This window comes from Somniosus microcephalus, chromosome 7, assembly GCF_052327205.1.
Source record: "Somniosus microcephalus isolate GS21.2 chromosome 7, FLI_Smic_1.0, whole genome shotgun sequence".
In the NCBI taxonomy this organism is placed as follows: Eukaryota; Metazoa; Chordata; class Chondrichthyes; order Squaliformes; family Somniosidae; genus Somniosus; species Somniosus microcephalus.
In genome coordinates, this window is record NC_140993.1 from 13,041,711 (window position 1) to 13,064,386 (window position 22,676).

Genomic DNA, 22,676 nt, shown 5'->3' on the forward strand with positions numbered 1-22,676 from the left:
GGACCGAGATGAGGAAGAATTTCTTCACACAGAGGGTGGTGAATCTTTGGAATTCTCTGCCCCAGAGGGCTGTGGATGCTGAGTCGTTGAGTATATTCAAGGCTGAGATCGATAGATTTTTGGACTCTAGGGGAATCGAGGGATATGGGGATCGGGCGGGAAAGTGGAGTTGAGGTCGATGATCAGCCACGGTCTTATTGAATGGCGGAGCGGAGCCGAATGGTCTACTCCTGCTCTTACTTCTTATGTTCTTATGTTCAACGTGTTTATTCATCTTGCTCAATGCTAAAGTTGCATGGCCTTACTTAACGGTTACCCCTTTTAGCCTACAATGCTTGCCCATCACTAGTTTAACCGTACCTGGACAGAGTTGAGGTGGCAGTAGCCATTGAGGGGGAACCGGATGACATGTGTCGAGTCGTGGTTCCAGCCCGCGTTGATGGAGTTGCACATCACGTCGCCAATTTCCGGGAACACCTCCTCGATCAGGGCCTTGTCTCCGCTCAGAGTAATCCGCTCCCCGAGGTCGGGGGCCACTCGTACCACCAGACACTCGCACGGCCGTGAGAACCGGCCCAGCTCCCTCTCCTGTTTCCACCGCTCCAGCTCGACCAGCATGGGCTGTAACTGGAAGTACTTGGCCTCCTCGTATAACAAGCTGTAATCCTGAAGACAACACAAGCAACAAAGGCCGCTTCAGAAACTCGGCCAATACTAAAATACATCCAAAGGCATTTGCACTGCCCACAGTGATAGACTGACAGGCACCACACAGAGATTAAAAAATAAGACAGACTTGCATTTATATTAGACTGCAGATTGTGACACCACCAGTCCCGGCCAGAATGGAGATGATTGGGTAATTTCCCCTGTCCGGCTCTGCTGTAAGTGTAAGTGACTGGGATTGATTGTTCGCACATAATTTGGATTTAAGTAACTATCCTCCACTCACTCCACAGTCTCAGGATAAGGGGTCGGCCATTTAGGACTGAGATGAGGAGGAATTTCTTCACTCAGAGGGTTGTGAATCTTTGGAATTCTCTGCCCCAGAGGGCTGTGGATGCTGAGTCTTTGAGTATATTCAAGGTTGAGGTCGATAGATTTTTGGACTCTAGGGGAATCGAGGGATATGGAGATCGGGCGGGAAAGTGGAGTTGAGGTCGAAGATCAGCCATAATATTATTGAATGGCGGAGCAGGCTCGAGGGGCCGTATGGCCGACTCCTGCTCCTAATTCTTATGCTCTTCTGCTGGAGAAATAATCCTGCTTTTATTGGGAGAAGGTATAGGGAGTACCTTCACCTCATGGACCGCAACGGTTCAAGAAAGCGGCTGACCACCAACTTCTCAAGGGCAATTCGAGACGGGTAATAAATGCCGGCCTTGCCAGCGAAGCCCACATCCCATGAATGGATGAATAAAAAAAAACGTTGCTGCAGTTTTAGTCATGAGTTCTGTTTGCTGCAGAATCTTCAATAGACTCTGTAGACTGTTTGCAGTTTAAACAGACTCTGTTTGCTGTAAAATAGATTGTGTGCTATAAGCGCAGCACGGTGGCAGAGTGGTTAGCACTGTTGCCTCACAGCGCCAGGGACCCGGGTTCGAATCCGGCCTCGGGTGACTGTCTGTGTGGAGTTTGCACATTCTCCCCGTGTTTGCGTGGGTTTCCTCCGGGTGCTCCGGTTTCCTCCCACAGTCCAAAGATGTGCGGGTTAGGTTGATTGGCTATGATAAATTGACCCTTAGTGTTAGGGGGATTAAATACGTGGGGTTATGGGGATAGGGTGGGATATGTGTTGGTGTAGGGGTTACGGGGATCGGGTGGGATATGTGTCGGTGCAGGCTCGATGGGCCGAAATGGCCTCTATCTGCACTGTGGGGTTTCTGTGATTCTTCTGTGATTCTGTGAAGTCCTGCTGTCAGTCCCAACCCGCCTCCAACTCATCGGCTGACACAGTGGTGCCAATAGAAACTGCGTTTATATAGCGCCTTTCACAACCTCAGGACGTCCCAAGGCATTTTACAGCCAATTAAGTACTTTTTGAAGTGTAGTCACTGTTGTAATGTAGGAAACATGGCAGCCAATTTGAACATAGAAGATAGGAGCAGGAGTAGGCCATTTGGCCCCTCGAGCCTGATCCGCCATTTAATGAGATCATGGCTGATCATCCAAATTCAGTACCCTGTCCCTGCCTTCTCCCCATATCCCTTGATCCCTTTAGCCTTAAGAAATATATCTAACTCCTTCTTGCATATATTTAATGAATTGGCCTCAACTGCCTTCTGTGGTAGAGAATTCCACAGGTTCACCACTCTCTGGGTGAAGAAATTCCTCCTCATCTCTGTCCTAAATGGCTTACCCCTTATCCTTAGACTGTGACCCCTGGTTCTGGGCTCCCCCGCCATCGGGAACATCCTTCCTGCATCTAGTCTGTCTAGTCCTGTTAGAATTGTATAAGTTTCAATGAGATCCCCTCTCATTCTTCTAAACTCCAGTGAGTATAATCCCAATCGACCCAATCTCTCCTCATACGTCATTCCTGCCATCCCAGGTATCAGCCTGGTGAATCTTCGCTGCACTCCCTCCATGGCAAGAACATCCTTCCTCAGATAAGGTGACCAAAACTGCACACAATACTCAAGGTGTGGTCTCACCAAGGCCCTGTACAACTGCAGCAAGACATCCTTGTTCCTGTACTCGAATCCTCTTGCTACGAAGGCCAACATACCATTTGCCTTCTTAACTGCCTGCTGCACCTGCATGCTTACCTTCAGTGACTGGTGCACAAGGACACCCAGGTCTCGTTGCACTTCCCCTTTTCCCAATCTATTGCTATTCAGATAATAATCTGTCTTCCTGTTTTTGCGACTGAAGTGGATAACCTCACATTTATCCACATTATACTGCATCTGCCCAATCACCCAACCTGTCCAAATCATACTGGAGTTTCTCTGTATCCTCCTCACAGCACACACGCCCACCCAGCACAGCAAGCTCCCACAAACAGCAATGAGATAAGGACCAGATAATCCTTTTTAGTGATGTTGGTTGAAGGATAGATATTGGTCCGGACACTGGGGATAACTCCTCTGCCCCATAGGCAGAAAAATATAATGGCCCAGAAATTCGGGTCTCCACGGGTGAGTACGCGCTGGGTACTCATGTGTAGGCCTAACGAAAGTGCCGGTTTCGTGCATGCACGGGAAACCAGCACTTCCATTCCCCTGAAAGAAGGGGTTGACAGGTGGAACGCGTGCGCCGGAGAGGCAGCGCGTGCGCCTGGAACTTACGTTTTTTTTGCAGGTTTCTCCAGGAGGGCAAGTCTCCAGCAGTTACATTTTAAAAAAGCAGGCGCAAGGCCTGCTTTTAACAAGGTAAGTGGTGAATTAATTTAAATTAAAACATTTTTTCCACAGGTTTATTATTTTTAAATACTTTAAAGAAAGGTAAGTTTATTTTTAGCCCCGTTAGAAAATGTAATTTTTTTCCCAAAAATTTGTTTAAAATAGTTGTTTAATGTAATTTATAGTTACTTTAAAAATGTGATTTTTTAAAATTTATTTGAAGATTTATTGATGTTTTGGGGCTTCCTGTCAAACTTATGAATGAAGCATTCCCTGCTACCATTGGCTCTCCATGGCCCACGTGATCCCAGGGGACGCTTCGAACTAACTGCGCCCCTGGGATACGCAAGCACTGCACGCCGGCAGTTGGAGGAGGCCCAGGATCGGAATCCCACGCGGGCCCACAGCTCAACGGCCGGTGCGTTAGCTAAGTGCAGGTCGGGGGCTTGCACCCGCGGGATGCTCCCAACCCGAATTTCTGGGCCAATGTAATCTGCTCACTGAGTCAAAACAGCATCCTGGAGGAAGCGCAGTGTAGATTTACCAGAAAGATATCTGGACACCAAGGGTTAAATTATGAAGAGAGATTACGCAAATTAGGGTTGTATTCCCTGGAATTTAGAAGGTTAAGGGGTGATTTAGTCGCAGTTTTCCAGGTATTAAGGGGAACTGATGGGGTAGAGAGAGAAAAACTATTTCCGCTGGTTGGGGAGTCTAGGACTAGTGGGCAGAGTCTAAAAATCAGAGCCAGACCTTTCAACAACAACTTATATTTATATAGCACCTTTAATGTAGTAAAACGTCCCAAGGTGCTGCACAGGAATATTATAAGACAAAAAATTTGACACCGAGCCACATAAGGATAAATTAGGGCAGAAGCTTGGTCAAAGAGGTAGGTTTTAAGGAGCCTCTTAAAGGAGGAGAGAGGTAGCGAGGCGGAGAGGTTTAGGGAGGGAATTCCAGAGTTTAGGGCCTAGGCAACAGAAGGCACGGCTGCCAATGGTTGAGTAATTATAATCAGGGATGCTCAAGAGGGCAGAATTAGAGGAGCTCAGAGATCTCGGAGGGTTGTGGGGCTGGAGGAGATTACAGAGATAGGGAGGGGGGCGAGGCCATGGAGGGATTTGAAAACAAGGATGAGAATTTTGAGTGAAGTTAAGGAGTGAAGTTAGGAAACCCTTCTACATACAAAGGGTGGTCGAAGTTTGGAACTCTCTTCTGCAAACGGCAATCGATGCTAGATCAATTGTTAATTTTAAATCTGAGATTGATAGATTTTTGTTAACCAAAAGTATTAAGGGATGTGGGCCAAAGGCAGGTAGATGGAATTAAGATACAGATCAGCAATGATCTCATTGAATGGTGGAACAGGCTCGAGGGGCTGAATGGCCTCCTCCTGTTCTTATGTTCCTCGGTGTTTACTGTCAAACCGTCTTGTTCAGACTTCCCTGCATGTTCCAGAATTGTGCACAAAGCAATTCTACGTTGAAATATTTATTCTTATTAATGTGACATATTACTGGTGAATGAAATATTAGCCTACTTCTGTCACCCAATGTCAACATCAAGTGTTCTCAGGTCAGGTATTATCATGGGCAGATGCAGAGCCAAGATGCATCTACATTGCCCCAACAAGGCAACTCAACCCCCTTTTGATGAACACATAAGCCTGAACGTTTCAATTTCCCTTGACAAGTATCCATGTGGCTGTGCACGATTCAGTGTTGTAGCTCCGTGTCTTGCTAATATTTCCACCGAGACTGCCCAAGCTTATTTTCTGTTTAGGACCCTTAGACACGGGAGATATTCATCCCAAAGATTTGGACTTATAGAATCGTACAGCACAGGAGGAGGCCACTCGGCCCATCGTGCCTGTGCCGGCTCTTTGAAAGAGCTCTCCAATTAGCCCCACTCCCCCTGCTCTTTCCCCACAACTCTGCAAATTTCTCCTTTTCAAGTATTTATCCAATTCCCTTTTGAAAGTTACTACTGAATCTGCTTCCACCGCCCTTTCAGGCAGCGCGTTCCAGATCACAACAACTCACTGCGTAAAAAATTCTCATCTCCCCCTCTGGTTCTTTTGCCAATCACCTTAAATCTGTGTCCTCTGGTTACCGATCCTCCTGCCAGTAGAAACGCTTCCTCCTTATTTACTCTATCAAAACCCCTCATGATTTTGAACACCTCTATTAAATCTCCCCTTTAACCTTCTCTGCTCTAAGGAGAACAATCCCAGCTTCTCCAGTCTCTCCACACAACTGAAGCCCCTCATCCCTGGAACCATTCTAGTAAATCTCCTCTGCACCCTCTCCAAAGCCTTCATATCTTTCCTAAAGTGTGGTGCCCAGAATTGGATACAATACTCCCGTGATTTATAAAGGTTTAGCATAACTTCCTTGCTTTTGTACTCTATAGTACTTAGGTTCAAAGTCAGATCCCAAATTTCTACTTTACATTGCCTGCTGGGCATTGTAAATTCATTTTATTCCAAAAATTCATCAACCTTTAAGTAATGTCAATATCTGTTTTAAACTATTTATGTTCCTTGGCTCTACTTTCTTACTTTCCTGACTTACTTAAAAATAATATTCTGAGTTTGCCTTTTCTATAACACTTATATATTAAGAACATAAGAATTAGGAGCAGAAGTCGGCCATTTGGCCCCTCGAGCCTGCTCTGCCATTCAGTAAGAATCTCAACTCCACCTTCCCGCACTATCTCCATATCCCTTAATTACCAAAAATCTATCAACCTCTGTCTTGAATATACTCAACGACTGAGCCTCCACAGCCCTCTGGGGTCGAGAATTCCAAAGATTCACCACCCTTTGAGTGAAGACATTTCTGCTCATCTCAGTCCTAAATGGCCGACCCCTTATTCTGAGACTGTGACCCCTGGTTCTAGACTCCCCAGCCAGGGGAAACATTTTCTCAGCATTTACCGTCAAATCCCTTAAGAATTTTGTATGTTTCAATGAGATTGCCTCTCATTCTTCTAAATTCTAGTGAATATAGGCCTAATCTACTCAATCTCTCCTCATAGGACGATCCCCCCATCCCAGGAACCAGTCTAGTGAACCTTCGTTGCACTCCCTCTAAGGCAAGTATGTCTTTCCTTAGGTAAGGAGACCAGAACTGTACACAGTACTCCAGGTGTGGCCTCACCAATGCCCTATATAATTGTAATAAGACTTCTTTACTCTTATACTCTAATCCCTTTGTAACAAAAGCTAACATACCATTTGCTTTCCTAATTGCTTGCTGTACCTGCATGTTAACTTTCTCTGATTCATGTACAAAGACACCCAGGTCCATAAGAATATAAGAGTAGGCCATACGACCCCTCGAGCCTGATCCGCCATTCAATAAGATCATGGCTGATCATCGACCTCAACTTCACTTTCCCGCCCAATCCCCATATCCCTTGATTCCCCTAGAGTCCAAAAATCTATCTCTCTCAGCCTTGAATATACTCAAAGACTCAGTATCCACAGCCCTCTGGGGCAGAGAATTCCAAAGATTCACAACCCTCTGAGTGAAGAAATTCCTCCTCATCTCGGTCTTAAATGGCCGACCCCTTATCCTGAGACTATGCCCCCTAGTTCTAGACACTCCAGCCAGGGGAAACAACCCCTCAGCATCTACCCTGTCAATCCCCTTCAGAATCTTGTATGTTTCAATGAGATCACCTCTAATTCTTCTAAACTCCAGAGAGTATCGGCCCAATCTACTCAATCTCTCATCATAGGACAGCCCTCTCATCCCAGGAATCAATCTAGTGAACCTTCGTTGCACCGCCTCCAAGGCAAGTATATCCTTCCTTAGATAAGGAGACCAAAACTGTGCACAGTACTCCAGGTGTGGTCTCACCAAGGCCCTGTACAATTGGAGCAAGACTTCCTTACTCTTATACTCCAAACCCCTTGCAATAAAGGCCAACATGCCATTTGCCTTCCTTATTGCTTGCTGTACCTGCATGCTAGCTTTGTGTGTTTCTTGCACGAGGACACCCAAATCTCTCTGAACACTAACATTTGAAAGTTTCTCACCATTTAAAAAATATTCTGTTTTTCTATTCTTCCTACCAAAGTGAATAACCTCACATTTCCCCACATTATACTCCATCTGCCACCTTACTGCCCACTCACTCAGTCTATCTATATCCCTTTGCAGGCTCTTTGTGTTCTCCTCACAGCTTACAGTCCCACCTAGCTTTGTATCATCAGCAAACTTGGATACATTACACTCGGTCCCTTTATCTAGATCATTAATATAGAGTGTAAATAGCTGAGGCCCCGAGCACTGATCCTTGCGGCACCCCGCTAGTTACAGCCTGCCAACCTGAAAAAGACCCGTTTATCCCTACTCTCTGTTTTCTGTCCGTTAACCAATCCTCTATCCATGCTACTATATTACCCCCCAACCCCATATCTTGTGTAATAACCTTTTATGTGGAACCTTATCAAATGTCTTTTGGAAATCCAAATATACTACATCCACTGGTTCCCCTTTATCTACCCTACTGGTTACATCCTCAAAAAACTCTAATAAATTTGTCAAACACAATTTCCCTTTCATAAAACCGTGTTGAACTCTGCCTAATCATGTTTTGATTTTCTACGGTCCATGATACCACTTCCTTAACAATGGATTTCAGCATTTTCCCCGACGACTAATGTCAGGCTAACTGGCCTGTAGTTGCCTGTTTTCTCTCTCCCTCCTTTTTTGAATATCGGGGTTACATCTGCTATCTTCCAATCCGCTGGGACCATTCCAGAATCTACAAATTTTGGAAGATCAAAACCAGTACATCCACTATCTCTTCAGCCACCTCTTTTAGAACCCTAGGATGTAGGCCGTCAGGTCCAGGGGATTTGGCTGCTTTTAGTCCCATTAGTTTCTCTAGTACTTTTTCTCTACTTATATTAATCACGTTAAGTTCCACACCCTCATTAGACCCTTGGGTCCCCACTATTTTTGGTATGCTTTTTGTGTCTTCTACTGTGAAGACAGATATAGAATATTTGTTTAACGTTTCTGTCATTTCCTTATCCCCCATAATAATTTCTCCTGTCTCAGCCTCTAAGGGACCAATGTTTACTTTTGCTACTCTCTTCCTTTTTACATACTTGTAGAAGCTCTTACAATCTGTTTTTATATTTCTTGCTAGTTTTCTCTCATATTCTGTTTTTACCCTTTTTATCAATTTTTTGGTCATCCTTTGCTGGTTTCTGAAACTCTCCCAATCTTCAGGCTTACTACTATTCTTCGCAACATTATAAGCTTCTTCTTTCAATCTAATGCTATCCTTAACTTCTTTAGTTAGCCACGGATGGATCACTTTTCCTGTGGAGTTTTTGTTTCTTAATTGAATGTATTTTTGTTGAGAATTATGAAATATTTCTTTAAATGCTAGCCACTGTTTATCTACCGCCATACCTTTTAGTCTATATTTCCAATTTACCTTAGCCAACTCGCCCCTCATACCTATGTAATTGGCTTTATTTAAGTTTAAGACTCTAGTTTCGGACTTAGGCAAGTCACTCTCAAACTTAATGTGAAATTCTATCATATTATGATCACTCTGCCCCAGAGGATCCTTTACTGTGAGATTGCTAATTAACCCTGTCTCATTACACAATACAAGATCTAAAATAGCCTGTTCCCTGGTCAGTTCCATGATGTATTGTTCTCGGAAACTGTCCCGAATGTATTCCATGAACTCATCCTCCAGACTACCTTTGGCAATTTGATTTGTTCCTCTGAATGCAAACATTTCACCATTCAAAAAATATTCTGCTTTTTTGTTTTTCCCTACCAAAGTGGATAACTTCACACTTCCCCACATTGTATTCCATTTGCCAAGATCTTGCCCACTCAGTCAACCTGTGTATATCTCTCTGCAGCCTCTTTGCATCCTCCTCATAGCTTATTTCCCCATCTAACTTTGTATCATCAGCAAACTTGGATATGTTACACTCAGTCCCTTCATCTAAGTCATTAATATAGATTGTAAATAGCTGAGGCCCAAGCACTGATCCTTGTGGTACCCCACTAGTTACAGCCTGCCAACCTGAAATAGTCCTGTTTATTCCTACTCTCTCTTTTCTGTCCATTAACCAATCCTCAATCCATGCTAATATATTAACCCAATCCCATGAGTCCTAATTTTGTGTAATAACCTCCTGTGTGGCACCTTATCGAATGCTTTTTGAAAATCCAAATACACGACATCCACTGGTTCCCCCCTAGCCATCCTATTAGTTACATCTTTAAAAACTCTAACAGATTTGTCAAACACGATTTCCCTTTCATAAAACCATGTTTACTCTGCCTAATCATATTACGATTTTCTAAGTGCCCTGTGACCACGTCCCTAATAATAGATTCTAGCATTTTGCCTACTACTGATGTCAGGCTAACTGGCCTATAGTTCCCCATTTTTTCTCTTCCTCCTTTCTTAAATAGCAGGGTTATGTTTGCTATCTTCCAATCCTTGGGGATATAGGGAAATGGATATATACTTGAAGAAGAAAAAAACTACAGGGCTATGGGGAAAGAGATGGGGCGAGTGGGACCAATTGGATGGCTCTTTCAAAGAGCCGGCACAGGCACGATGGGCCAAATGGCCTCCTTCTCTGCTGTAAGATTCTATATACTTCAATAAGGAGTCCTCTTAGCCTTCTACTTGCTAGACAATCGTGCTTAAATTTCTCTCATTTCTCCTAATCGCTCACCTGCTTCATATGTAGATTAACATAAAACATGAGAATTAGGAGCAGGAGTCGGCCATTCGGTCCCTTGAGCCTGCTCCGCCATTCAATAAGATCATGGCTGATCATTGACCTCAACTCCACTTTCCCGCCCAATCCCCATATCCCTCGATTCCCCTAGAGTCCAAAAATCTATCGATCTCAGCCTTGAATATACTCAACGACTGAGCATCCACAGCCCTCTGGGGCAGAGAATTCCAAAGATTCACCACCCTCTGAGTGAAGACATTTCTCTTCATCTCAGTCTTAAATGGCCGACCCCTTACCCTGAGACTGTGACCCCTGGTTCTAGACTCTCCAGCCAGGAGGAAACAACCTCTCAGCATCTACTCTGTCAATCCCCTTCAGAATCTTGTATTTTTCAATGAGATCACCTCTCATTCTTCTAAACTCCAGGGAGTACAGGCCCAATCTACACAATCTCTCCTCACAGGACAGCCCTCTCATCCCAGGAACCAGTCTGGTGAACCTTCGTTGCGCCGCCTCCAAGGCAAGTATATCCTTCCTTAGATAAGGATTGATGCGGTTCTCTGCTCCTTTCCCAAGGGCACGTGGTGTGATGACCATTACACTGAATACAAGCCAGTAAAGTGTAGGTAAAGGAAGAAGTGGAGAGAAAAAGAGAATTAAGAGTACAAACCTAATTCTGCAAAACCCTGCTACCACACTTGATCACAATGGTCAGTAACTTCCAGTTCCCCAGAACTGTTAGGCTCAGTTACTCTTATTAAAAAAAAACAATGGGGGTAATTTTGACTTTTGTGCGATCGTGTAGCCCGTTTTACATAGAATGATGCAGCACAGACGGAGGCCATTCGGCCCATCGTGCCTGTGCCGGCTCGTCGAAAGAGCTCTCCAATTAGTCCCACTACCCCTGCTCTTTCCCCATTAGCCCCGCAAATGTTTTTCCTTTTCAAGTATTTATCCAATTCCCAATGAAAGTTACTGTTGAATCTGCTTCCACCGCCCTTTTCAGGCAGCGCGTTCCAGATCATCTCTCCCGCTTTTTGTTTCCACTGAAACCATTTCACTTCCCCCCCCCCGCCCCTCCCTCGTGTTACACAATCGCACCAAGTCAAACATTGCCTCCAGTCAGTATAGTTCCAGCACCGTTGCCCATTGGAAATTGCTGGGGGAGAATTTCAATACCATTGCCCGACTCTAAATCGCGCACAGGTTTTTATGGAAAATGCCAACTTACTTTGAAATCGTCAGGAATAAGGAGTTTCGAAGTTCGAAGAAAGTTTAAAATGTAACGGAACATCTGGCCATCTCGGTCGATGAAGTAATGTTGCTTGAGGCTGTCCAGGACAATGGGCTCAGTGCCATCGAAGAGGCGACCAATTCTGCAACAAGTTAACAGAAAACTCAGTGCTGGACCCCTGCACAGTACCCAAAGAAACATTTTTAAAAGCGGTGCCAAGTTATTGGAGGCAGCACCAACGGGGGCAAAATATTTCACCAAAACAAATATGAAACGGCACAAGCGATGCCGTGAGTTAATGTCAGGCTACGTCACTTGTCATTCAATTGTTTGTGAAGCCTTTAAGCTCTTCCATTGTGCACTGTACTAATAGAATGATACAGCGCAGGAGGCCATTCGGCCCATCGTGCCTGTGCCGGCTCTTTGAACGAGCTCGCCAATTAGTCCCACTCCCCCCTGCTCTTTCCCCACAGCCCTGCAAATGTTTTCCTTTTCAACTATTTATCCAATTCTGTTTCAGGCAGTGCATTCCAGATCATAACTCTCTACTTAAAAGAAAAAAATCTCCACTCAGCTGGACGTGGGATCCACAAAAGCTGCAAATGGTTTCCTAACAGAGCAATCGATTGAGACATTTTTCATCCATTCAAGTAATCTCTGGCTGTTAAGTTAGCAGCAAGTCGCCACTTAGAAATTCCTGAGCCCCGCGGGCAGATGCTGCAGGTATGTCGGAAATGACACGGGCACCCACCAGCTATGTAAATGATTGTGACCCCGGGACTTGGGAAGGAGTCCGGATCCTGGCAGACCAGCCGCTGAAAGTCTGCACTTCTGGAGGCAGAGCAGGGTCCCTGGAATTTCAAGCCTTCTCTGTCTAAAGCTGTGACTCAGTGGGTAGCACCCTTGCCTTGGAGTCAGAAGGTTGTGGGTTCAAGTCCCACTCCCGAGACTTGAGCATAAAATCTGGGCTGACACTCCACTGCAGTACTGAGGGAGCGCTGCACTGTGGGAGGGTCAGTACTGAGGGAGCGCTGCACTGTGGGGGGGCAGTACTGTCGGAGGGTCGGTACTGAGGGAGCGCAGCACTGTCGGAGGGTCAGTGCTGAGGGAGCGCAGCACTGTCGGAGTGTCAGTACTGAGGGAGCGCCGCACTGTCGGAGGGTCAGTACTGAGGGAGCTCTGCACTGTCGGAGGGTTGGTACTGAGGGAGCGCTGCACTGTCGGAGGGTCGGTGCTGAGGGAGCGCTGCACTGTCGGAGGGTCGGTGCTGAGGGAGCGCAGCACTGTCGGAGGGTCGGTGCTGAGGGAGCGCAGCACTGTCGGAGTGTCAGTACTGAGGGTGCGCTGCACTGTCGGAGGGGCAGTACAGAGGGAGCGCTGCACTGTCGGAGTGTCAGTGCTGAGGGAGTGCCGCACTGTCGGAGGGGCAGTACTGAGGGAGTGCCGCACTGTAGGAGGGGCAGTACTGAGGGAGTGCCGCACTGTAGGAGGGGCAGTACTGAGGGAGTGCCGCACTGTCGGAGGGGCAGTACTGAGGGAGTGCCGCACTGTCGGAGGGGCAGTACTGAGGAAGCGCCGCACTGTCGGAGGGGCCGTTAAACGAGGGCCCTGTCCGCTCTCAGTTGGACCCAAAAGAATCCCTCGGCCACTATTTCAAAGAAGAGCAGCTGAGTTCTCCCCGGTGTCCTGGGGCCAATATTTATCCCTCAACATCAATAAAACAGATTATCTGGCCATTATCACACTGCTGTTTGTGGGAGCTTGCTGTTCACAAATTGGCTGCCGCGTTTCCTACATTACAACAGTGACCACACTTCCTTGGCTATGAAGCACATTGGGATTTCCTGAGGTCGTGAAAGGTGCTATATAAATGCAAGTCGTTCTTTACCTTTTTGTCTGAGATAAGAAAATGGGACCGCAATGTTTGGGAATAGCGCTAGGGGTCTCATATTTATAACAGTGCTGTGCAGTAGATATAAATCACTGGCAGTGCCATCCAGACATACGGTATAAAAATCATTTGAATCATAGAATCACACAGCACAGGAGGAGGCCATTCGGCCCACCGTGCCTGTGCCGGCTCTTTGAAAGAGCTCTCCAATTAGTCCCACTCCCCCCTGCTCTTTCCCCACAGCCCTGCAAATTTGTCCTTTTCAAGTATTTATCCAATTCCCTTTTGAAAGTTACTATTGAATCTGCTTCCACCGCCCTTTCAGGCAGCGCATTCCAGATCACAACAACTCGCTGCGTAAAAATAAAAATCTCCGCCTCTCCCCCGCTGGTTCTTTTGCCAACGACCTTAAATCTGTGTCCTCTGGTTACCGACCCTCCTACTGGTGGAAACAGTTTCTCCGTATTTATTCTACCAAAACTAAGGTGACTACACGTCCCCGTTTTCCTTGGAAACAACCCCCCAAATGAGGGACCGTGTCCCCGGACAAGCAACGCCCCCGGTTCAGGAAACTCATCCCCGAATACACGCGGGTTCAAATCGGGAGCCACGTGACCCCCGAGCTGCCCTGCGGTCGGTCAATAAATGCGGCGGGGCGGGTTCCGATTGGTGGGAGGGACGCCAATCTCCCGGTTTCAACCAGTAGAAGTCACCGAGGGACTACAACTTACGCAGAGATCGTGCTCTGTGGCCGCAGTACGCGTGCTCCCCCGCACCCGAGTCCCCGGATAGTCCTGCGAAACTCGGTTGAAGAGAAAACTGCCCTGGAGCTAATGGGGGGGGAGGGGGGCCGCCGGTAACCGGACTGAGGAGCGGCAGCTGGAGCCCGGGCCACGTGGACATCCCGGGAGCCGGGTCAGAGGATGTCTTGCTGCAGTTGTACAGGGCCTTGGTGAGACCGCACCTTGAGTATTGTGTGCAGTTTTGGTCGCCTTATCTGAGGAAAGATGTTCTTGCCATGGAGGGAGTGCAGCGAAGATTCACCAGGCTGATACCTGGGATGGCAGGAATGACGTATGAGGAGAGATTGGGTCAATTGGGCTTATACTCGCTGGAGTTTAGAAGAATGAGAGGGGATCTCATTGAAACTTATAAAATTCTAACAGGACTAGACACAGGAAGGATGTTCCCGATGGCGGGGGAATCCAGAACCAGTGGTCACAGTCTAAGGATAAGGGGTAGGCCATTTAGGACAGAGATGAGGAGGAATTTCTTCACCCAGAGAGTGGTGAACCTGTGGAATTCTCTACCACAGAAGGCAGTTGAGGCCTATTCATTAAATATATTCAAGAAGGAGTTGGATATATTTCTTAAGGCTGAAGGGATCAAGGGGTATGGGGAGAAAGCAGGGACAGGGTACTGAATTTGGATGATCAGCCATGATCTCATTAAATGGCGGAGTGGGTTCGAGGGGCCGAATGGCCTACTCCTGCTCCTATCTTCTATGTTTCTAGAGCGCGCTCGGTGGCCTCGGGTGGCGTGGGGCGCGTGGCGGGCTGCGAGGAGGCGGGGAGGAACCGGTGATTGCGGCAGATGCGCTCAACGGCAGCCGCGTTATTCAGGCGGAAAGTTCTGGCCGCTGTTATTTGCAGATTCAGTTTGCATCAAAATAACAAAACATTTTCGCCTCGTTGCGCAACCTACATTTTCCGTCCCGGCTATATTGCTGCTCTCCCACCCGGTGTGTTCCCGGATTCGGTTCAGAAAATATGGTCACCCTAATCAAAACCCTTCATGATTTTGAACACCTCTATCAAATCTCCTCTCAACCTTCTCTGCTCTAAGGAGAACAGCCCCAGCTTCTCCAGTCTATCCATGTGACTGAAGTCCCTCATCCCTGGAACCATTCTAGTAAATCTCCTCTGCACCCTGTCCAAGGGCCTGGACATCCTTCCTAAAGTGCGGTGCCCAGAATTGGACCCAATACTCCAGCTGAAGCCCAACCAATGATTTATAAAGGTTTGGCAAAACTCATGTCTCTAGCCCAGTTACCAAGTTAACTGGATTTCATCTGCGGAAACATCACTCTAAAGAAGCCTTCTTTATGCTGCCCAGCAATGTAAAACCAGCAATTGAGGAATTATTCTAAATACTGACAGAGGAAAGGCTGTATTTAAAATCATGCTGTATTAAATGCGAAGGAAAAGGGGTGACATTTATGCACCTCCTGTTTTGCATCACCAACTGTCTAAGCATTCTCATGTGATGCCAACCATTTTTAAGTAAGAAGGCAAAAGGCATTAAAAATGACTGCAGTGTGTGTATAGGATCTCTCACTGGTCGGTGTTTGTATAACAACTTGTATTTATATAGCGCCTTTAACGCAGTAACATGTCCCAAGGAGCTTCACAGGAGTGATATAAAGCAAAATTAGACACCAAGCCACACAAGGGGAAATTAGGGCAGATGTCAAAGTAGGAGGTTTTAAAGAGCGTTTTAAAGGAGGAGAGGTAGAGAGGGAATTCCCGAGCTTAGGGCCCAGGCAGCTGAAGGCACGGCCGCCAATGGCGGAGCGATTAAAATCGTGGATGTTCAAGAAGACAGAATAGGCGGAGTGCAGAGATCTCGGGGGTTGCGGGGCTGGAGGAGGTTACAGAGCTAGGGAGGGGCGAGGCCATGGAGGGATTTGAAAACAAGGATGAGAATTTTGAAATCGAGGCGTTGCTTAACCGGGAGCCAATGTAGGTCAGCGAGCACAGGGGGTGATGGATGAACGGGACTTGGTGCGAGTTAGGACATGCATGAATAATACCTAAAACCTAAATTACCTAAAACCTAAATTACTTTACAGATACCACAATTCACCCACAATCAATTACGATCCTGCACAACCAGATGTAAAGCCATGTATTCATTTATTTTTTTATTATTTAGGTTTTAAAGTATAACTGTTACATTTTTTTTTAAACATTGTAACATTTTCTACCACTCTATCCTGAAAAAGCTTCCCCCTAAAGGCTGAGGGGTGACCTGATAGAGGGCTTTAAAATTATGAAAGCGTTCGATAGGGTAGACGTAGAGAGGATGTCTCCACTTGTGGGGGAGACCAGAACTAGGGGCCATAAATATAAGATAGTCACTAATAAATCGAACAGGGAATTCAGGAGAAACGTCTTTACCCAGAGAGTGGTGAGAATGTGGAACTCGCTACCACAGGGAGTGGTTGAAGCGAATAGCAAAGAAACATTTAAGGGGAGGCTAGATAAGCACCTGAGGGAGAAAGGAATAGAAGGATATGCTGATAGTTAAAGTCTTTCCCCATAGAGCGGGAGGTAAAACATATTTAAAAGGGGAGGAGTCACTTTGGAAAAGAAAGGAGGGAAGCCTTGCATTTATATAGCGCCTTTCACAATGTCATGATGTCCCAAAGCACTTTACATTTGAAGTGTGGTCACTGTTGTAATGTAGGAAACGCAGCAGCCAATTTGTGCACAGCAAGCTCCCACAAATAGCAATGTGATAATGACCAGATAATCTGTTTTTTAGTGATGTTGATTGAGGGATAAATATTGGCCCCAGGACACCGGGGAGAACTCCCCCTGCTCTTCTTCGAAATAGTGGCCGTGGGATCTTTTACATCCACCTGAGAGAGCAGACGGGGGCCTCAGTTTAACATCTCATCTGAAAGACGGCACCTCTGACAGTGCGGCGCTGCCTCAGTACTGCACTGGGAGTGTCAGCGTAGATTTTTATGCTCAAGTCCCTGGATCGGGACTTGAACCCACAACCTTCTGACTCTGAGGCGAGGGGGCTACCCACTGAGCCACGGCTGACACCATGTTGGCTGACCATATAGCAGCAGGTCTTCTGTCTACACTCAGATGTGGCATAGGATGATATCGAAAACCTGTGGAAAAAAATGACCTTCTTTAAACTTCACATTAATCAGGTATTAATTTGTGGCCAACTCCATCTTGAAATCTAACTGGACTATAAACTCCAAATTTACAGTCTGGATCTCACCTGCCACCCTCCTTAAACTTAAACTCACCCAAAACTCTGCCGCTCCATATCCTAACTCGCACCAAGTCCCGTTCACCCATCACCCCCTCTGCTTGCTGACAGGGTAGATGCCAAGAGGTTTTCCCTCATGAGGGAATCTAGAACCAGGGGTCACAGTCTCAGAATAAGGGGTCGTCCATTTAAGACGGAGATGAGGAAGAATCTCTTCACTCAGAGGGTCGTGAATCTTTGGAATTCTCTTCCCCAGAGAGCTGTGGAGGCGGAGTCAGTGAATATATTCAAGGCGGAGATTGACAGATATTTGAGCTACAGGGGAGTCAAGGGTTATGGGGAACCGTCAGGAAAGTGGCGTTGAGGCCAAGATCAGATCAGCCATGATCTTATTGAATGGCGGAACGTGCTTGAGGGGCCGAATGGCCGACTCCTGCTCCTATTTCTTAAGTTCTTATATTCTACAGTGGCTCCAAGTCTGGCAACGCCTCGATTTTAAAATTCTCATCCTCATTTTCAAATCCCTCCATGCTCCCTCCCTATCTCTGTAATCTCCTGCAGCCCCACAAACCCTCCCGAGATCGCTGCGCTCCTCCAATTCTGGCCTCTTGCGCATCCCTGATTTTAATCGCTCCACCATTGGTGGCCGCGCCTTCAGTGGCCCGGGCCCTGAGCTCTGGAATTCCCTCCTTAAACCTCTCCGCCTCTCTCTCCTCCTTTAAGACGCTCCTTAAAACCTACCTCTTTGACCAAGCTTTAGGTCACCTGCCCTAATATCTCTTTATATGGGGCTTGGCGTCAAATTTTGTTTGATAATCGCTCCTGTGAAGCGCCTTGGGACATTTTACTACGTTAAAGCCGCTACATAAATACAAGTTGTTGTTGGTTATAAACTCCATGTTCACAGTCAGGATAAGGAAATGGGGTTGGGCAACACAATTTCAATCTAAGAGTGACATGGCTCGCTCCAAGACACACTTGATGACAATGCTGAAAAGACAAATATATGCCACCTTATATGTTTTTCCACGCAGTAACTCATTTACCTTGAATCGGAAAACTTAGTTAGCGTTGCCAAGCTGCTGGTGTACATGTGACCTCCCACGTCAATGTGCACCGGGGCGTTGGATTTGGTGAGTTGTGCTGGGGTCGGGATCCCTTGGTTGTTCAGTGGGGATACAGGAGACCTGGTCAGCAGGGGTCTTGACATGTTGTGTCGACTGTCCTGTAAGGAAACGGTCACATCAGTCAGTCAAACCCACCTGGGCTCAGTTACAACTGCAAATTCAAAGCAAAGTATTCGAAAGCGGGATTACCCCAACACTAAAAAGAGGCACTTAAACAGAAGCACAGGCTATACTCACGAGGAAACTCAAACGTTTACTCAAAAGTGCTGTCTCCTTCACTATCTTTTTTTTTTAACGTTAAAAAAAAAAAATACTTTAAAGTTTTAACGTTAAAAAAAAAAAAATACTTTAAAGTTTTAAGTACTACTAAAGCCATCAACAGGTTTCCTGCCTTAGAATTGTGGAAACTTTTGCAAATAGCAAACTTGAGCAGATTTACTGCTAAGAACGCTACTGGGCTACGGACCAAGAGCTGGGAAGTGGGATTAGGCTGGGCAGCTCTTTGTTGGCTGGTACGGACATGATGGGCCGAATGGCCTCCTTCTGTGCCGTAATAAGCAGACCTGCAATAAAGAGTAAGGGCGAGGAACAGAAATACACGTGCTCAAAGTGATGTCAACTCTCAAATCATATCTCAGCCACTTTCTGGACAGATACAAGTACCTTTATATTATCATTTTTGGAGAAGTACGAGTCATTTGTAACAATATCCAAGAAACATTAATAAAAGTACTTGCATTTCTATAGCGCCTTTCATGACCACTGAACGTCCCAAAGTGCTTTACAGCCAATGAAGTACTTTTTGAAGTGTAGTCACTGTTGTAATGTAGGAAACGCAGCAGCCAATTTGTGCACAGCAAGCTCCCACAAACAGCAATGTGATACTGGCCAGATAATCTGTTTTAGTGATGTTGGTTGAGGGATAAATATTGGCCCCAGGACACCGGGGATAACTCCCCTGCTCTTCTTCGAAATAGTGTCATGGGATCTTTTACTGCCCCCTGAGAGGGCAGACGGGACCTCGGTTTAACGTCTCATCTGAAAGACGGCACCTCCGACAGTGCGGCGCTCCCTCAGCACTGCACTGGGAGTGTCAGCCTAGATTTTATGCTCAAGTCCCTGGAGTGGGAACCTTCTGAATCAGGGGCGAGAGTGCTACCCACTGAGCCACGGGTGACATAAAGCATAAACGATTATCCTTAAACAGCAATTTATGGCAAGGCCCCATTGATGGTTCCAGTCACGAATAGGTTTGGAAACAAGCTAGAAAACCGACGACAGAAAAAGAAAGTTGAAAATTGCAGCCACTCCCATTGAAACTACAGCAACGTAATGTTTATGGACGCATGAATGGAAATTTTAGGACAATGTCCAGATCGCCAGTATCCGACTGGATGGATAGAGCGCGACAGACAGGATGCAGTCATCAATTCCCTTCAGTTTCTAACTGAATAGGGAGGAGATCAGTAGATAGAGATGCAGCATTCAGAAGACTAAGATAAAATGACGTGATATTTTAAATCACCGTAAGCAACATTTGGCATTACCACGGGCTACACCGACCAACGTCCCCGACAGGCGCCACTTCCTAATCTTTGCAGGCAGGGTGAAAATACCCTCACAGCTAAAATGCAACCAGCCCGAAGGGGCCTCTGCTGCTTCCGTGATTAGAGCTGGAAATATCAGCATTCGGAAAGGCAGCACGGCCGCAAGTTGTCCGTGCACTTTTAGAAACCCGACGAATAAACATAGAAGATAGGAGCAGGAGTAGGCCATTCGGCCCCTCGAACCTGCTCCGCCATTCAATGAGATCATGGCTGATCACCCAAATTCAGTACCCAGTCCCTGCCTTCTCCCCAGATCCCTTGATCCCTTTAGCCTTAAGAAATATATCCAACTCCTTCTTGAATATATTTAATGAATTGGCCTCCACTGCCTTCTGTGGTAGAGAATTCCACAGGTTCACCACTCTCTGGGTGAAGAAATTCCACCTCATCTCTGTCCTAAATGGCTTACCCCTTATCCTTAGACTGTGACCCCTGGTTCTGGACTCCCCCGCCATCGGGAACATCCTTCCCGCATCTAGTCTGTCTAGTCCTGTTAGAATTTTATAAGTTTCAATGAGATCCCCTCTCATTCTTCTAAACTCTAGCGAATATAAGCCTAATTGACCCAATCTCTCTTCATACGTCATTCCTGCCATCTCAGGTATCAGTCTGGTGAATCTTCGCTGCACTCCCTCCATGGCAAGAACATCCTTCCTCAGATAAGGCGACCAAAACTGCACACAATACTCAAGGCGTGGTCTCACCAAGGCCCTGTGCAACTGCAGCAAGACATCCTTGTTCCTGTACTCGTACCCTCTCGCTACGAAGGCCAACATACCATTTGCCTTCTTAACTGCCTGCTACACCTGCATGCTTACCTTCAGCGACTGGTGCACAAGGACACCCAGGTCTCATTGCACTTCCCCTTCTCCCAATCTATTGCCGTTCAGATAATAATCTGCCTTCCTGTTTTTGCCACCAAAGTGGATAACTATCTGCCAAGTATGCTTCTGGGCGTCAGCGATGTTCAGTGGCACGGACTGGCAGACATGTCTGCATGGCGACGGGCGGAACCTAGTCGATGCGCAGAGCGAGGAAGTGCGGCAAGCGAGTGCACCGTTACAATGCTGAAGGCGGCCATTTTCTCTCCGGTTGATGGTACTAAGAACTTCGGTGGGGAACGACAGTGTAGTGGTTATGTTACTGGACCTGTAATCCAGAGGCCTGGACTAATCATCTAGTAGACGTGTTCAAATCCCACCACGGCAGCTGGGGGAATTTAAATTCAGTTAACATAGAAACATAGAAGATAGGAGCAGGAGTAGGCCATTCGGCCCTTCGAGCCTGCTCCGCCATTCAATGAGATCATGGCTGATCATCCAAATTCAGTACCCTGTCCCTGCCTTCTCCCCATGTCCCTTGATCCCTTTAGCCTTAAGGAATATATCCAACTCCGTCTTGAATATATTTAATGAACTGGCCTCCACTGCCCTCTGTGGCAGAGAATTCCACAGGTTCACCACTCTCTGGGTGAAGAAATTCCTCCTCATTTCAGTCCTAAATGGCTTACCCCTTATCCTTAGACTATGACCCCTGGTTCTGGACTCCCCGGCCATCAGAAACATCCTTCCTGCATCTAGTCTGTCCATGCCTGACAGAATTTCATAGGTTTCGACGAGATCCCCTCTCAATCTTCTAAACTACAGTGAGTATAAGCCCAATCGACACAATCTCTCCTCATACGTCATTCCTGCCATCCCAGGTATCAGCCTGGTGAATCTTCGCTGCACTCCTTCCATGGCAAGAACATCCTTCCTCAGGTAAGGCGACCAAAACTTCACACAATACTCAAGGTGCGGTCTCACCAAGGCCCTGTACAACTGTAGCAAGACATCCTTGTTCCTGTACTCGAATCCTCTTGCTACGAAGGCCAACATATCATTTGCCTTCTTAACCGCCTGCTGCACCTGCATGCTTACCTTCAGCGACTGGTGCACAAGAACACCCAGGTCTCTTTGCACTTCCCCTTCTCCCAATCTATTGCCATTCAAATAATAATCTACCTTCCTGTTTTTGCCACCAAAGTGGATAACCTCACATTTATCCACATTACAGTGCATTTGCCATGTTTCTGCCCAATCACCCAACCTGTCCAAATCGTACTGGAGTTTCACGACATCCTCCTCACAGCATACCCTCCCACCCAGCTTTGTGTCGTCTGCAAATCTGGAGATATTACATCCAATTCCCTCGTCCAGATCATTAATATATATTGTGAACAGCTGGGGTCCTAGGACCGATCCTTGCGGTACCCCACTAGTCACTGCCTGCCACTCGGAAAACAACCCGTTTATTCCAACTCTTTGCTTTCTGTCCGCCAACCAGTTCTCTATCCAAGTCAATACCTTGCCCCCCAATCCCATGTGCCTTAATTTTGCACGCTAATCTCTTGTGGGACCTTATCGAAAGCCATCTGAAAGTCCAAATACACCACATCCACTGGTTCTCCCTTATCTATTTTACCAGTTACATCCTCAAAAAATTTCAAATAAATTCTAAATAAATCTGGAGTAAAAAGCAAGTATCGGTAATGGTGACCGTGAAACTAATCGGACTGTCGTAAAAACCCATCTGGTTCACTAATGTCCTTTAGGGAAGGAAATCTACTGCCCTTACCCGGTCTGGCCGATATGTGACTCCAGACCCACAGCAATGCGGTTGACTCTTAACTGCCCTCTGAAATGGCCGAGCGAGACACTCAGTTGTACCAAACCGCT

General features: G+C 46.6%; 1 protein-coding gene across 4 annotated transcripts in view; it reads right to left on the reverse strand.

Annotated features, from left to right (window-relative positions):
- The window catches only part of LOC147114519 (BTB/POZ domain-containing protein KCTD1), a 156,716-nt gene that overhangs the window by 6,783 nt on the left and 127,257 nt on the right, over positions 1-22,676 (reverse strand). For all 4 annotated transcript variants that reach the window (XM_085992252.1, XM_085992251.1, XM_085992250.1 and 1 more), the window contains 3 exons: positions 18,272-18,450; positions 11,318-11,462; positions 361-666 (listed from right to left, as the gene is read on the reverse strand). In XM_085992252.1, coding sequence (XP_085848378.1) covers positions 361-666; positions 11,318-11,462; positions 18,272-18,450 — 630 coding nt within the window. The remainder of the gene's footprint in view (positions 1-360; positions 667-11,317; positions 11,463-18,271; positions 18,451-22,676) is intronic.